General features: G+C 43.5%; 1 protein-coding gene and 1 pseudogene across 1 annotated transcript; one reads left to right on the forward strand and one right to left on the reverse strand.

Moving 5' to 3' along the window:
- On the forward strand, positions 1 to 9,443 carry LOC122108203 (high mobility group protein HMG-I/HMG-Y-like). Its single transcript, XM_042680189.1, has 2 exons — positions 1 to 7; positions 9,127 to 9,443. The coding sequence occupies exon 2, from the start codon at positions 9,127 to 9,129 to the stop codon at positions 9,415 to 9,417; it is 291 nt and encodes a 96-aa protein (XP_042536123.1). The 5' UTR covers positions 1 to 7; the 3' UTR covers positions 9,418 to 9,443.
- Positions 9,444 to 16,032: 6,589 nt separating this feature from the next.
- On the reverse strand, positions 16,033 to 16,782 carry LOC122108127 (annotated as a pseudogene).
- Positions 16,783 to 16,991: the final 209 nt, after the last annotated feature.

The following is a 16,991-nucleotide window of genomic DNA, read 5'->3' on the forward strand; positions in this document are numbered from 1 at the left end:
AAGGAAGGTCTATGTTTAGTTTTTTGGGGAACCTCCAGACTGCTGTCCAGAGTGGTCCTATTAGTTTATATTCCTGCCAACAGTGCAGTGGGGCTCCTTTTCCTCCCATATCCATGCCAACATTTGTTGTTTGAATTTACAATGTTGACCAATCTTACTGGAGTGAGATGGAATCTCAGTTGTTTTGATTTGTATTTCCTTTATGGCCAGATGATGAGCATTTCCTCATGTGTTTCTTTGCCATTCTTACCTGAGAAGTCTCTCCTTAGCTCACTTGTCCATTTAATGACTAGTTTATTAGGTTTGGGAGGATTTAGTTTCTTGAGATCCTTGTATATATTGGATATTAGGCCTTTGTCTGATATTTTGCTGGTAAAGATCTTCCCCCAGTTTGTTGGTTGTCTTTCTAGTTTAATAACTATATCCTTAGCTGTGCAGAAACTTTAAAATTTTGTTTTTTGGGTCCCGTCATGGGGCCTGAACTCTGGGCCTGAGCTCTGTCCCTCAGCTCTTCAGCTCAAGGCTAGCGCTCTACCACTTGAGCCATCGTGCCACTTCCGGCTTTTTTCTTTTTTCTTATGTGGTGCTGAGGAATTGAACCCAGGGCCTCAGGCATGCAAGGCAAGCGCTCTACCATTGAGCCACCTTCCCAGCCCCAAAACTTTTAATTTTTATGCAGTTCCATTTGTCAAGTCCTTCTCCTATCTGTTGTGCTCCTGGGACTCTATCAATACCTATAAGTTCTAATGTTTCCTCTACTTTCTCTTGCAGTAGTTTAAATGTTTAGTAGTTTCAATGTAACATGAATCGATGTTGCTTTTTGTCTTGTCTTTGGCTCTGTTGATGTGGTGAATAACATTTATTAATTTATATATGTTAAATTGGCCTTTTGTCTGGGGGCTGAAGCCTACTTGGTCATAATATATGACTTTTTTCTGATTTTCTTTTTCTGGAGTCTGTTGGCTAGTATTTTGAAGAGCTTTGCATCTGTGTTCATCAGGGAAACAGGTCTGCAGTTCAGGCCTCTGGGGTAAGTTGGGAAGGTGGTCCCCCCACTGCCGCTATTGTCTTTTAGCAGGCCTACCAGGAGCCAGGACTGTGGGGGATAAAGGGTCTTAGTGCCCACCTGGTATTGGTCCTGGTGGTCTTCTACTGGAAGTAGATGGGTAAGGGGATAAGGAAGGGTTCAGGCCTCTTTGCTTTCTTCAAGTATGGTGTCATTTCTCAGGCAAGAGGGAGAGGTCCAGGCCAAGCACAGTGGGTCACCCCGAGTGCTGTTCTCCTGTAGGATGGGGTCCTCCGCAGGGTACTCACAGTTCCTGACATTGGTTGGACTGACTGGCAGTGCTGTGGAAGGTCTTTGGGGCTGGATGCTACAGTCTCATGCTGCTGGTTCACTGTGTGCTATCACTGTGGAAGCTTTCTGCATCTGCATGCTGCTGTTTCTTTGGTTAGGCCTGGGCAGCTGTGTGTGTGTGTGTGGGGGGGGGGGGGGGGTTAAGAAAGGCACTTCACAGTTTTGTGTCCTTGTGTGTGTTAGGTAGAAATTCTTTGTTCTTGTGATTCTCTGTCTGTTTATATTTTTCTTGTTGTCGATCTCTTGGGATGAAATGCATGCTAGGACTCTAAATCTAGTTGATTAGAGAGAGCTAGGATAATTCCTTTTTTCTTTCCCAACACCTTGACCAGAACCTTCCATACATTAATTTATTTTCCCTATTTTCTTTTAATTTGGGGGGGGGGGGTCCGGTCTGGGTCCTTAACTCTGGCCCTGGGCGCTGTCCCTCAGCTCTTCAGCTCAAGGGTAGCACTCTACCACTTGAGCCACAGCACCACTTCCAGCTTTTTTCTTTTTTCTTATGTGATGCTGAGGAATCGAACCCAGGGCCTCATGCATGCAAGGAAAGCGCTCTACCACTGAGCCACCTCCCCAGCCCTGTATTTTCCAAATTACATAAAAATTCTTGTTAGAATACAAGTTGTGAGCCGGGCGGCGGTGGCTCATGCCTGTAATCCTAGCTACTAGGAGGCTGAGATCTGAGGATTGCGGTTCAAAGCCAGCCTGGGCAGGAAAGTTCGTGAGACTCTTATCTCCAATAAACCACTTGAAAACTGGAAGTGGTGCTGTAGCTCAAGTGGTAGAGCGCTCGCCTTGAGATGAAGAGCACAGGGACAGTGCCCAAGCCCAGAGTTCAAGCCCCAGGACTGACCAAAAAAAAAAAAAAAAGAATACAAGTTGTGAAAAAAAGAGGTGGCAGGACAAGTTTGGCTCAGAAGTAAACAGAATTTATAATGGCGTGCTGACTAACCTGTGAGCAGGAATGGCCAAAAGCATGTGTGTGTGGAGCCCATGCTGGTGGCTCATGACTATAATGCTAGCTGGCTAAGAGCCAAAGGATTGTTGATCAAGGACAGCCTGGGCGGGAAAGTTAGAGATCCTTTCTTGAGGGTAACCAGCAAGAAACAGGGTTGGAGGTGTGGCTTGAGTGATAGAGTACCAGCCTCGCAAGCATGAAGCCTTGAATTTTAATCTCAGTACCATTAAAAATTCTGTATTTTTTCTCTCAGAGCCATAGCCTGATTAGTGATACTTGTAATTTACTTCAGAAATCACAACTTAACCTTCATTTAAGATTTGACCTTCCAAGAGATTGTGGGTTCAGAATTCTCAGTGTCACCTGTTTCCTGGTTTAGAACTGTCTATCAAATAGGAATTAAGTAGGAAAGCAGGATTTCTTTTTCTGGGACTGACTTGGAAAGGGCTAACATATTGTATAGAATAAGCTTAATTGAACCATGATGATGACAGTTAACTAAATTAATTGCACAGCTCAAGACTTCTTCAGGTGGGAATGAAAAAAGTTAAAATTGTTGGCATTTCCTTCTCACATCCTGGTCTTTTATTGTGTTTTGCTGTTCTACTACTTCAGGTAGCATAATTTAGTGTGATATGCAATATTATATGCAGCCACATGCCACATAGCCAAACATATTTAAACCCAACAGCTGGAAATTCATTTTTTTTTTGTCAGTTGTAGGGCTTGAACTCAGGGCCTGGGCACTGTCCCTGAGCTTTTTTGCTCAAGGTTAGTGTTCTACGACTTTGAACCACAGAGTTACTTCTTTTGGTTTTCTGGTGGTTAATTGAAGATAGGAGTCTCATGGATTTTGCTGCCCAGGTAGGCACTGTTGCTTAGCTCTTTAGCTCAAGGCAAGTGCTCTTCCACTTGAGCCACACCACCACTTCTGGTTTCCTAGTGGTTTATTGGAGATAAGAGTCTCATGGACTTTCCTGTCCAGGCTGGCTTTGCACCATGATCCTCAGATCTCAGCCTTCTGGGTAGCTAGGATTATAGGCGTGAACCTTGTACCCGGTTATTTTCTTCTTTTTTTAGGTGTGAGTCTGGCATTCAAACTTGACACCTGATACTTTTTCTCACTTGCTAGCACTCAATCAACTAAGCCATGACTCCAACCCATATTCTTTCTAATGGATGAGTAAAATTCTATTGTATAAATGTACTACATTTTCTTTTCTTTTCTTTTTTTTTCTTTTGGGTCCGGTCGTGGGGCCTGAACTCTGGGCCTGGGCGCTGTCCCTCAGCTGTTCAGCTCAAGGCTAGTGCTCTACCACTTGAGCCACTCCAGCTTTTTTCTTTTTGCTTATGTGGTCCTGAAGAATTGAACCCAGGGCCTCAGGCATGCAAGGCAAGCACTCTACCACTGAGCCACCTTCTCAGCCTGTACTACATTTTCTTGACCCACTCATCTATCTTAGGGCATCTGGGATGTTTCCACAACATCACTTTTGTGAATAGTGCAACAATGAACATGGATGTACAAGTATCCTTACCATATCCTGACTTGTAATGCTCTGGGTAGAGGCTCAAGAGTGGTATGGCTGGATCATAGAGTAGTTCTATGTTTAGATTTTTTTTGCCATCCTAGGGCTTGACCTCTGGCTGGGCACTGTTCCTGAACTTTTGTGCTTGAATCTCCACTTCTGGCTTTTTGTGGTTAATTGGAAATAAGAGTCTCATGGATTTTTCTGCCTAGGCTTGTTTCAAATCTTCATCCTTAGATTTCAATCTCCTGAGTAGTTAGGATTACAGGAGCCACTAGTACCTGGCTCCAAGTTTAGTTTTTTCTCTTTTTAAAACGAGCTTTGGCTTTTATCTATTAAGAGGAAAATGTTTCAAAATTAAATAAATTTATATATTGATAATAAGTTTATACAGGGAAAAGTTAATTCTCTCTAACTTAAGTCAGTGTCCAAGTTTATTTTTGTGAGGAATCTCCAAACCACCTTCCAGAGTGGTTGTACTAGTTATTACATTGCCATCAGCAATGTAAGAGGGTTACTTTTTCTCTCTACACCCCTGCCAGCATTTCTTATTGTTTGTATTTTATTATGATTTTTTTTTGGTGCTGGTACTGGGGCTTCAACTCAAGGCCTACACACTGCACTGTCCTGGTTCAAGGCTAGCACTCTACCACTTAAGCCAGGGCTCCACTTCCAGCTCTTACAGTAGTTAAGTGGAGATAAGAGTCTTGCAGATGGGCTAGGAAGGTGGCTCAGTGGTAGAGCCCTTGCCTTGCATGCCAGAGGCCCTGGGTTCGATTCCTCAGCACCACATAAGCAAAACGAAAAAAGCCGGAAGTGGCGCTGTGGCTCAAATAGTAGAGAGCTAGCCTTGAGCTGAAGAGCTGAGGGACAGTGTCCAGGCCCAGAGTTCAGGCTTCACAACCGGACTCAAAAAAAAAAAAAAAAGAGTCTTGCAGACTTTCCTGCCCCGGCTGGCTTTTAACTTCAATCCTTGATCTCAGCCTCCTGAGTAGCTAGGATTATAGGTATGGGCCACCAGCTCCTGACTTATTGTTTGTGTTCTTTTTTTTTTTTTTTTTGCTGGTCCTGGGGCTTGAACTCAATGCCTGGGCACTGTCCCTGAGCCTCTGTGTTCAAGGGTAGCCCTCTACCACTTGAGCCACAGTACTAGGGTAAGAGTCTCATAGACTTTCCTGCCCAGGCTGGCTTTGAAACACAATCCTCAGATCTGTCTCCTGCAAAGGATTACAGGTGTGAGCCACCAGTGCCCAGCTGTTTATATTCTTGATGCTGGTCAATCCTACTAGAGTGAGATGGAATCTGTGTTGCTTTGATATGCATTTCCTTTATGGCCAGGGAAGTTGCACATTTTCTCATGTGTTTATTGGCCATTCTTACTTCTTCGGAGAAGTTTCTATTTAGCTACTTTGCCGTTTATTGATTGGGTTATTAATTTGGGGAAGTTTAGTTTCTTGAGCTCCTTGTATCTTTTGGATATTAGGTCCTTGTTGAATGTATAGCTGGTAAAGATGTTCTCCCATCCTGTTGACTGACATTTTAGTTTAGTAACTATATCCATTTTTGTGCAGAAACTTTTTAGTTTGATGTCATCCCATTGGTCAAGTCTCTTTCCTATTTGTTGTGCTCCTGGGACTTTCTTCAGAAAGTTTCTGCCTAGGCTGATAAGTTCTTTCTTCTTCTTCTTCTTTTTTTTGGGGGGTCCAGTTGTGGGCCTGAACTCTGGACCCTCAGCTCTTCACCTCAAGGCTAGCGCTCTACCACTTGAGCCACAGAGCCACTTCCAGCTTTTTTTTTTTTTTTTTTCTGCTTATGTGGAGCTGAGGAATCAAACCCAGGGCCTCATGCATGCAAGGAAGGCTGATAAGTTCTAAAGTTTATTCTACTCCTTCTTGTAGTAGTTTCAAAGTTTCAGTCTGATGTTGAGGTCTTTGATCCATTTTGAGTTGATATTGGTGCAATTTAAGTCTTTTACATATGGATGTCCAATTATTGCAAGAACCTTTTCAGTACCAATTATTGAGGAACCTTTTCTCCAACATAATATTTTTTGCTCCCTTGTCAAATATCGAATGACTGTAAGTATCTGAGTTTATTTCTGAGTCTTCCTTCCAGTCTATTCTATTGGTATTAGGGCTTTTTTTTTTTTTTTAAATGACAGTACCAAGCTGTTTTGTTATTATAACTCTGTGGTAAAGTTTAAGGTCTAGAATTGTAATATTTCCAGCACGGCCTTTTCTTTTCTCTTTAAAATTGCTTTGACTACTCAGGGTCTCTTGTGGTTCCACATGAACTTTTGGATTCTGTTCTCTATCTTGGTGATGAACACTGGGATTTTGATGAGTATTACACTGAATTTGAAGATTGACTTTGGCAGTATGACCATTTAAAAAATTATCTTAACTCTAATTATCTATGAACATTGGAGGTCTTTCAATTTCTTGGCGCCTTCTTCAATTTTTCTTTTTCTTTTCTTTTCTTTTTTTTTTTGTCGGTTGTGGAGCTCGAACTCTGGGCCTGGGCACTGTCCCTCAGCTCTTCAGCTCAAGGCAAGTGCTCTACCACTTGAGCTACAATGCCACTTCTGGTTTTCTGGTGGTTTATTGGAAATAGGAGTCTCACGGTCTTTCCTGCCTGGGCTGGCTTTGAACCGCGATCCCCAGATCTCAGCCTCCTGAATAGCTAGGATGACAGGCATGAGCTACCAGCTCCTGGCTTCAATTTCTTCAGATTTTTTTTTTTTTTTTTGCCAGTTCTAGGGCTTGAACTCACGGCCTGGGCGCTGTCCCTCTGCATGTGCTCTACTACTTTGAGCCATAGCACCATGTCTGGCTTTTTGGTAGTTAGAGGGCAATAAGAGTCTCGCAGACTTTCCTGCCTAGGTTGTTTTTGAACTATAATCCTCAAATCTCAACCTCCTGCGTAGCTAGGATTACAAGTTTGAGCCACTAATGCCAGAGTTTTTTTTTCAGATTTTTATAGTTTTTGCTGTACAGGTTCACTTCCTAATTTTTTTCTTGAGGCTATTGCATATGGAATTGTTTTCCTGATTTCTCTTTCTGCACATTATTGTTATATAGAAAAGCTACTGATTAAAAAATATAATTTTATTATTATGTATGTGTTACATAATAACAATATAATTTTATTGTCATTATTAATGCTCTTAATATTAACATAATATAATTTTACTATTTTTATTAACATTGTTGAAAAGAAGTAATGTGTGCAAGGGCAATGTTACCCTTGTTTTGCTTTCCTTTAATTTTCCCCTCTTATTCCTGCCCACAAATTGCATACTTCATTTTCCACGAAGTGTATACTGAACAGTGATTGCATTTGTTCTTTCTTCTTTCCTTTCTGCTCACCCCCTCACTCTCCTCCTCAAAAAAACAAACAAGAAAGCCGGGTGCCAGTGGTTCATGCCTGTAATCCTCGCTACTCAGGAGGCTGAGATCTGAGGATCGCGGTTCAAAGCCAGCCCGGGCAGGAAAGTGTGTTGAGGCTCTTATCTCCAGTCGCCACCAAAAACCTGGAAGTGGCACTGTGGCTCAAGTGGTAGAGTGCTGGCCTTGAGCTGAAGAGCTCAGGGACCCACCCTGACCCAGAGTTCAAGGCCCATGACCAACAACAAACAAACAAACAAGAAAAAACCCAAAGCCAGATGCTGGTGGCTTACACCTCTAATCCTAACTGAAGGAGAAAATGTAAACCTAGGTATAAAGTAACCCAAAGAAAGTAATCCAAAAGTCCACATGCACAGGTCAAGAAGAAGAAAAGATTTATTGTCAGCAGAGCTAACAAGGCCTAGTTCTCATGAGGAAAGGGAGAAAACGGCACCATCTGGCTCCGTGGAGGCTTCTTTTATATGGGGGGGGGGCAGAAGTGGGAACTGCCTCACCTACTGGGCTGAGAGGTGGGCGTTTCCTTACACTACACAAGAGGCTGAGACCTGGGAATTGCAGTTTGAAGCCAGACTGGGCAGGAAAGACCATAAGACTCTTTTTTTTTTTTTTCCAGTCCTGGGCTTTAATTCAGACTGTCCCTTAGCTTCTGTACTCATGCTAGCACTCTACCACTTTAGCCACAGTGCTACTTTTCAGCTTTTTCTATGTATGTGGTACTGAGGAATAGAACCCAGGGCTTCATGCGTGCTAGTCAAACATTACCACTAAGCCACATGCCCAGCCCCGATGAGACTCTAATCTCCAATTAACCACCTAAAAATCAGAAGTGGAACTATGACTCAAAGTAGTAGAGCACTAGCCTTGAGCAAAAAAGCTTGGGGACATCAGTACCAAATTTCAAACTCTACTACAAAGCCATAGTAATCAAAACGCTTGGTACTGGCACAAGAACAGACCTCAGGACCTATGGAATAGAATTGAAAATCCAGAAATGAACCTACAGACCTACAGCCATCTAATTTTTGATAAGGGAGCTAAAACAATAGAATGGAAGAAAGACAGTCTCTTCAGTAAATGGTGCTGGAAAAATTGGTTAACTACTTGTAGAAAACTATAAAGCTAGATCTTTATGTATCACCTTGCACCAGAATCAACTCCACATGGATCAAAGACCTTGGGAGTCAAAGCAGACACTCTGAAAACATTACAGGATGGAATAGGAGAAACCCTACATTGTCCTTAGCACCGGCTGAAATTTTCTTAATAGAGACCCAGAAACACAAGAAATCAAAGAAAGGTTGGACAAATGGGATTGAATGAAATTGCAGAGCTTCTGCATGGCAAAGGACATAGTTAGCAAGATCAATAGAAAGCCCACGGATTGGGAGAAGATCTTCACTAGCCATACAACGGACAAGGGTCTCATATCTAAAATATACTTGGAACTCAATAAATTAAATCCCCCAACAACAAATCCTCAAAGAAACAACTGCCCAAAAAATAAGTGGGCTAAAGACTTACAGAGAAAGCTCTCTGAAGAGGAAAGAAGGATAGCCAATAGACACACGAAGAAATGCTCAACCTCCCTAGCCATAAAAGAAATGCAAATCAAAACAACATTGAGATACCACCTCACCCCAGTTAGAATGGCTATAATCAAGAACTCTAGGAGTACACAGCGGCGGCGGCGGTCTCTGAGCGACTCTGCCCTCTCTCCCGGTTTCAGATCCGCATTTGCTACCAGCTGCGGCGGCGGAGCCAGGCTGGTCCTCAGCGCCAGCACCGTCGCTCCCGGCAGCCCCGAGCGAGCGCGCACCGCCGGCCGGCCGCCGAGCTCGCGCATCCCAGCATCGCTGTTGACCTCCAAAGTGAAAGATGAGTGAGTCGAGCTCGAAGTCCAGTCAGCCCTTGGCCTCCAAGCAGGAAAAGGACTGTACTGAGAAGCGAGGCCGGGGCAGGCCATGTAAGCAGCCTCGGAAGGAACGCAGTGAAGTGCCAACACCTAAGAGACCTCGCGGCCGACCAAAGGGAAACAAAAACAAGGGTGCTGCCAAGACCCGGAAAACCACCACAGCTCCAGGAAGGGAACCAAGGGGCAGACCCAAAAAACGGGAGAAGGAGGAAGAAGAGGGCATCTCCCAGGAGTCCTCAGAGGAGGAGCAGTGACCGCACAGTGCCGACCGCTCCCTGGCCAGGAGCAGCTTCCCTCTGGGACTGTGCAGCTTCGTTCAGCTCCCACAGCCCCCTTCCCTCCCCCCGCCCCAAACTGCCCCCAGCGCCCATGCGCCCTCCCCACGCACACTACAGCACACCAGCGCGGCAGGGCTCCTGTGGCGAGTGGGGAGTGCTTTCCTCCACCTCCCCGCGCCCTTCCAGCCACGCACACCGGCCTCTCCCAGACAAGGCTAACTTCCCACTTAGCCGCAGCGTGCACCTGCTGCGCCCCCACTCCCTTGTGGAGAAATTGCTCTCTGAGCTCTTGGTTTGGGAACTTGCTCTGCTCCTCCACTGTTGCCTCTAGCTTCCCTTAAAGGGGCCTGGGAGGGCTCCCCTGGCCTTACCGGGGGGCCCATGCCCCACCCATTTTGACATGCCCACTCTGGCTATACTGGCATCAACGGGGTATTCAACCCCCAGCCAAACTGTCCCCAGCGGCCCACACTGCTCTCCCTCACCTCCCCTGCTCCCCTGCACTGGGTGGGACAACCCCTTGTGGGGAACAGGTAAGAGGGCAAGAGGTGGGCCCCCCCCCCCCAGCTTTCCCATGGGATCTAGCATCCCCACTTCTGCTCGAGGCGGTTCCCCTCATCTGTGGGGCACTAATAAGGAGCTCGTCCTGCCCACCCCCTCCCTCGCCTGCCCACCCCCCAAGGTTCTGGTTCCATCTTTTCCTCTGTTCACAAACTACCTCTGGACAGTTGTGTTGATTTTTTTGTTCAATGTTTCATTCTTAGACATCCATCATTGCTGTTGCTACCAGCGCCAAACATTCAGTTCATAGCCTCCCATTCAGCCCACGGTCCCCTCCTCCCCCAGGATACTTCATGGGGGAAAGGGGTCTGGGGCACAGCAGGCTGGGTTGCAGACCACCCCAGGTGGGGTCCTGCCCCGAGGATGCTGCAGCTGAGTTTGGGGGGTCCATGTTGATTGTGTGAAGGGTGTAGGGGCCACTGTCTCCCCTTGTCCTGTTGGGGAGGTGTGGCCATTACTTGTCCCAGCCTGGGGCTCCCCCTTTGGTTTCCTATTTGCAGTTACTTGAATAAAAATATCCTTTTCTGGAAAAAAAAAAAAAGAACTCTAATAACAACAGATGCTGGAGGGGATGTGGACAGAAGGGAACCCTACTGCATTGTTGGTGGGAATGTAAACTTGTTCAACCACTTTGGAAAGCAGTATGGAGGTTCCTCAAAAGACTCCACATAGAGCTCCCCTATGACCCAGCAATCCCACTTTTGGGCATTTACCCAAACGATCACAAACAAAACCACACTAAAGCTACCAGCACAACTATGTTTATTGCATCATTATTTACCATAGCTAAGATATGGAACCAACCCAGATGCCCTTCAGCAGATGAATGGGTCAAGAAAATATGGTCTATATACACAATGGAATTCTATGCCTCCATCAGAAAGAATGACATTGCCCCATTTGTTAGGAAATGGAAAGACTTGGAAAAAATTATATTAAGTGAAGTCAGGCCCACATAAACATAGGTCCCATGGTTTCCCTTATTTGCAATATCTAGTATATGTCTGAGACAAGCAGAAAAGGTCAGATAAGTTGATGTTAAGGAAATGAATCGCAAGATAAGTATTCAAATGTTTTTTTCTTTCATGTGATTGTTTCTAACATATTTATAAGATGATTTCTTTGTTGCTTTGTATGTCCCTCCCCCATGGTATAACCCTGCTTTCACTGTATTTGATGTTGGTATAATTTGTGGAGAGGAAGGGCAAAAACAAATCGTTTAAATAGGGATACAGGTGGACTCATTGCAACAATGAGATGTACAAGTCGTTATGTCGAAAAACGAACTTTACAACTTTGGTGCAGGGGGAGGTGGGGGAGGATTGGGTAAGGGGGGAGCGGATGGAGGATGGGAAGGGATAGGAAGGGGAAACAAAGGAGGAGGCAACAATGCTTGATAAGAAATGTACTCATAGGCTGGGAAGTGGCTCAGTGGTAGAGCGCTTGCCTTGCATGCCAGAGGTCCTGGGTTCGATTCCTCAGCACCACATAAGCAAAAAGAAAAAAGCCGGAAGTGGTGCTGTGGCTCAAGTGGTAGAGCGCTAGCCTTGAGCTGAAGAGCTGAGGGACAGTGCCCAGGCCCAGAGTTCAGGCCCCACGACCAGTACTCATTATCTTGCCTATGTAATTGTAACCCCTCTATACAGTATTTTCACAATTAAAAAAAAAAAAAAAAAAAGCTTGGGGACAATACTCAGGCCCTGAGTTCAAGCTCCATGACAGACAAAACAAAACAAAACAACCCAAAGTGAAAACAAACACCACCTCCACCACAAACAATAACAACCCCCTCTCCCATGTTTCCATTTCCTGGAATTTGTTTTGATAAATAATATTTTAAATGTTCAGAGAAGTTATACTTTTGGGTTCTTCCCCAAAGAGTATCTTCCTTTAGTTTGTGTGAATGCCTAGTCCTGTATAGGTTATCACATTTTACATCTAGTTCCCACATATGAGAAGAAAAGCTACTACTGACTTTTGTGGATTAATTTTCACTTTGCAACTTTGCCAAAGTTATTGACTAGAAACTTAGATGTGAAGTCTCTAGGGTCCTTTAGATATAGAGTCATGTCATTCACAAATGTTTTATGTCTTTCTCTTTCCTTATGGCTCTGACTAGCAAATCCAATATGATGCTGAAAATGAATGGAGATTTGACATCCTTATCTTGTTCCTAATTTTAGAGGAAATATTTTTAGTTTTTGTGTGATATTTCATTATGTTGATATATTTTTCTTTTATTCCTAGCTGCTCCAGAATTTTATTTTTTTTTTTGGGTCCGGTTGTGGGGCCTGAACTCTGGGCCTGGGCGCTGTCCCTCAGCTCTGCAGCTCAAGGCTAGCGCTCTACCACTTGAGCCACAGCGCCACTTCTGGCTCTTTTCTTTTTGCTTATGTGGTGCTGAGGAATCGAACCCAGGGCCTCATGCATGCAAGGCTAGCACTCTACCACTTGAGCCACAGCGCCGCTTCCGGCTTTTTTTCTTTTTGGTTATGTGGTGCTGAGGAATCGAACCCAGGGCCTCAGGTGTGCAAGGCAAGCCCTCTACCACTTAGCCACCTTCCCAGCCCTGCTCCAGAATTTTTTTTTTATTGTAAAGATACTATACAGAGGGTTACAGTTACTTGAGTGAGGTAATGAGTATACTTCCTCTTGAACATTGTTACCCCCTCCATTGTTTTCCCCCTACCATCCCTTCCCTCCCTACCTTCCCCGAGGTTCTTTTTTTTTTTTTTATTGTGATTAAGTGATTACATAATTTCTGGAATTTCACAGTATTGTGGAATAATGATGCTCATTTAAAGTCACAAGTTCATTCTAACTTTCCTGGAGCAAATTGTCTATCACAGTCTATAATATATAATGGTGTTCACATGTTATACACCATACATGTGATCAGCAGCATGGGGATATTTAGTAGTGGTTCAACCAGATGAGCGGGAGTTCTTTGTTTCTTAAGTCCTGTTAGTTTTGTGGTATCACCTAACATTTTGGATTTAGCATCCTATTATCAGGGAGACCATGTACCATTTGTCTCTTCGCTCTTGGCTTACCTCGCTCAACATGATTCCTTCTAGCTCCATCCATTTCCCTGCAAATGCCATTATTTTGTCATTTCTAATGGCTGCATAATATTCCATTATGTATAGATACCACAATTTTTGGATCCATTCATCTGTGATGGGGCATCTGGGCTGTTTCCATATCCTAGCTATTGTGAACAGTGCTGCAATAAACATGGAGGTGCATGTGTCTTTATATACTGGTTCCTGTTGTTCAGGGTAGATGCCTAGAAGTGGTATGACTGGGTCATAAGGGAGGTCAATATTTAGCTTTCTAAGGACCCTCCAGACTGCTTTCCAAAGTGGTTGTATAAGTGTACATTCCCACCAGCAGTGTAATAGGGTTCCTCTTTCTCCACATCCCCTCCAGCATTTGTCGTTGGCTGATTTGTGGATGTGGGACATTCTGACTGGGGTGAGGTGGTATCTCAGGGTTGTCTTTATTTGCATTTCCTTCACCACCAGGGATGATGAACATTTCCTCATGTATTTCTTTGCCATTTTTATTTCTTCATTTGAGAAGTCCCTCTTTAGTTCCCTTGCCCATTTAGTAATTGGTTTGTTAGGTTTGGGAGGGATTAGTTTCTTGAGTTTCCTGTATATACTGGATGTTAACCCCTTGTCTGATATATTGCTGGTAAATATTTTTTCCCAATTAGTTGGTTGTCTTTCTAGCTTGGTTGTGATAGATTTAGCTGTGCAGAAGCTTTTTATTTTAAGGTAGTCCCATTTGTCGAGTCTCTCTCCAACTTGTTGTGACCCTGGGACTCTGTTCAGGAAGTTCCTTCCTGTGCCTATTAGTTCAAGTGTCTCTCCTACTCTGTCCTGCAGTAGTTTCAGAGATTCAGGTTTAATGTTAAGGTCTTTAATCCATTTTGAGTTGATGTTGGTGCATGGTGATAGGCTGGGGTCCACTTTTAGTTTTCTGCATGTGGCCGCCCAGTTTTCCCAGCACCAGCGGTTGAAGAGGCTGTGTTTCTTCCATTGTATGTCTTTGGTTCCTTTGTCAAATATCAGCTGGCTGTAGGCTTGTGGGTTTATTTCTGGATATTCTATTCTGTTCCATTGGTCTTCGGGTCTGTTTTTGTGCCAGTACCATGCTGTCTTTGTGATTATAGCTCTGTAGTAGAGTTTGAAGTTCGGCATGGATAGCCCTCCCATATTGTCTTTATCCCCTAGAATTGTTTTGGCTATTCTAGGTCTTTTGTTGTTCCATATGAATTTTTGGACTGTTTTCTGTATTTCAGTGATGTACGTCATTGGGATTTTAATAGGAATTGCGTTGAATTTGTATATTAGTTTTGGAAGTATTACCATCTTTATTAAGTCGGCCTATCCAAGAGCATGGGAGGTCTTTCCATTTCCTAGTGTCTTCTGCAATTTCTTTCTTTAACTTTTTATAGTTTTCATTAAATAGTTCTTTTACATCTTTGGTTAGGTTAATTCCTAAATATTTTATTTTTGGGGAGGTTATTGTGAATGGGGTTGCTCCCTTTACTACTCCAGAATTTTTATCTTAAACAAAGATTGGATTTTTTCCAAGGCCTTTTCTGCATCTTTTGTGATAATCATGTGATTCTTGTCATCAGCTCTGTTAATGTAATATATTATTTTATTGATATAGATATATTAAACCAGCCTTGCATCTCTGGGATTAAACTGACTTGATTGTAGTGAATGACTTTTTAAAACCAGTTGTTGAATTCTATTAAGGAACTTTGTGTTTATGTTCATCAGACACTGGTCTATAGTTCTCTCTTTTTTGGAGTGGGGGTTCCTACCTGGTTTTGGGATGAGTATAATGCTGGCTTCATAGAATGAGTTTGGTAGTGATCCATTCTATTTCATGGTAGAGTTTGAAAAGTATTGGTGCTACTTCTTATTTAAAGATCTTATAGAATTCAGCTGTATATCCATTAGGATCTGTACTTTTCCTTGTTGGGAAACTTACTTCCTTGATTTCATTGCTTGTTATGGGTGGTTTATAGCATTTGGTTCAGCTCATATGCCTCTAGGAATTTGTCCATTTCTTCTAGATTTTCCATCTTGAGTATAGGTTTTGAAAGTAGTCCCTTAAAGGTTTTTGGATTTCTTGGATATTTGTTGTGATGTTTTATTCATCTCTAACTTTGTTGAATTGAGTTACTCTTTGCTTTTTAAAAATCAAATTAGATAGAGGTTTTTCAGTCTTACAATTTTTTTTCCCTAAGGAATCAACTTTTGTTTTGTTGGTTCTATGTATAGCTTTTTTTAGTCTCAAATTAATTGATTTCTGTCCTACTCTTTACTAGCTTTCTTCATTAAGTAGTTTTGATTTTAGTTTGTTCCTGTTTTTCTAGAAGTTTTAAGTGTATTATGAGGTTATTTACTTGAATGATTTCTGTTCTCTTTATGTAGGCACTTGGGAGCTATGAATTTTCTTCTTAGCACTGCTTTTGCTGTATTACAGAGATTCTGATAGGATGTGCTTCCATTTTCATTGGAAGTTTCTGATTTCTTCCTTTATTTCTTCAGCGACCCAGCTGTTACTCAACAGTGTGTTATTCAGTGTTCATGTGTTTGAGTATTTTCTATAATATCATTTGCTGTTGAGTTTTAGTTTAATTCCATTGTGATCAGATAGAATATAAGGAGTTATATTAATTTTTTAACCTGGGCCAATGAAAAACATTTATTTATGTGAAATTCTAGAAAATAAAAATTCATCTGTAGAGCTATATTAATTTAAAAATATTTGCTCAGTCTTGTTCAATGTCTTGGGGTATGATCTATTTTGGAGACCGTTCCATGGACTGATGAGAAAAATGTGTATTGTGTGGTTGCTGGCTGAAATACTATTAGATGTCTATTAAGTCAACATAGATTATAATATTGTTTAATTCAGAAGTTTCTTTTTTTTTTTTTCAGCTTTAGGAGTCTTTAAAAAAAAAAAAAAACAACCACAAAATAATTGGGGCGGGAGCTTATGGAGTCCAGTGAGAATTAGACAGGGGTACAGCTTCGGGAGCCCGGACACCGAGGCAGCTCCTTAAGGGGGTCTTCGGAGGCTGGAGTAAGGGGGCGGAGGCGCATCGTGAACCCCGGAGGCCACCAGAGCCTGCTCCTAGGTGGGGAGGCCAGGGGGTCGAGGTGGAGTCAGGGGCGTTGGAGGACTCAGAGGGCTGGTGAGCAAGGTCTCTTGAGGCCTGAGACTGGGCTGCTGGCCTGGCCCCCGGCCTCGTCGGTAATGCAGATACCAAAAGGCTCCCAGCCCGGCCAACACGATGAGCAGGATGCCTGAAGTCAGCCCCACCGCCAGGCCTGCTACATCCACTCGGCCGCTACCTCCTTTGCCATTATAGATACAGGTTTCCCAAAAGCGCTCTGTCAATGTATTGTCCTCAAAATACTCTCTGGCCTCCTCCTAGGAACATTTCTCCTCCATACATTCCCGCTCCAGGTTCCCTGGGGTGAATAGCTCCAGGTCCCAGTGATTGGCTCGTGGAATCCGCCTGTGGCTGCTGCCCAGGAAGCTCTGGGCATGTGGGGAACCCAGAAAGACTTCTGGGCCTTGTTTTTGCTCCGCGCTAGATGAGTTATCAAGGCATGTGGTCAATCCCAAATAGAGCAGTAACAGGGAAGGGTGTCCCCTCATAATTTATGGACACCTGCCCAAACCTGTAAGTACTGCCCTTCCTCTTTTAATGTAGACCTCGTTGGCTAGCTGTGACCAGCTGGGAGGGGGGCTAAGGGAGAGGGGTGGGGGAAAGGAAAAGGAGGGGTACTTCACTCCCGGTAACCAGGCCGGTTCCCGGTCTCTGGCAGAGGGGTAATTCAGAAGACTCTTTGCTGATCTTTTGTTTGGTTGACCTGTCTTTTGCTGAGAATGGGTTTATCCAAACTTTCTTTGATTTGTTGTGTTTCTGGTCTTTATTAAGAAAATTGCGA

This window comes from Dipodomys spectabilis, unplaced genomic scaffold, assembly GCF_019054845.1.
Source record: "Dipodomys spectabilis isolate Male_0828 unplaced genomic scaffold, ASM1905484v1 ptg000054l, whole genome shotgun sequence".
Taxonomy (NCBI): domain Eukaryota; kingdom Metazoa; phylum Chordata; class Mammalia; order Rodentia; family Heteromyidae; genus Dipodomys; species Dipodomys spectabilis.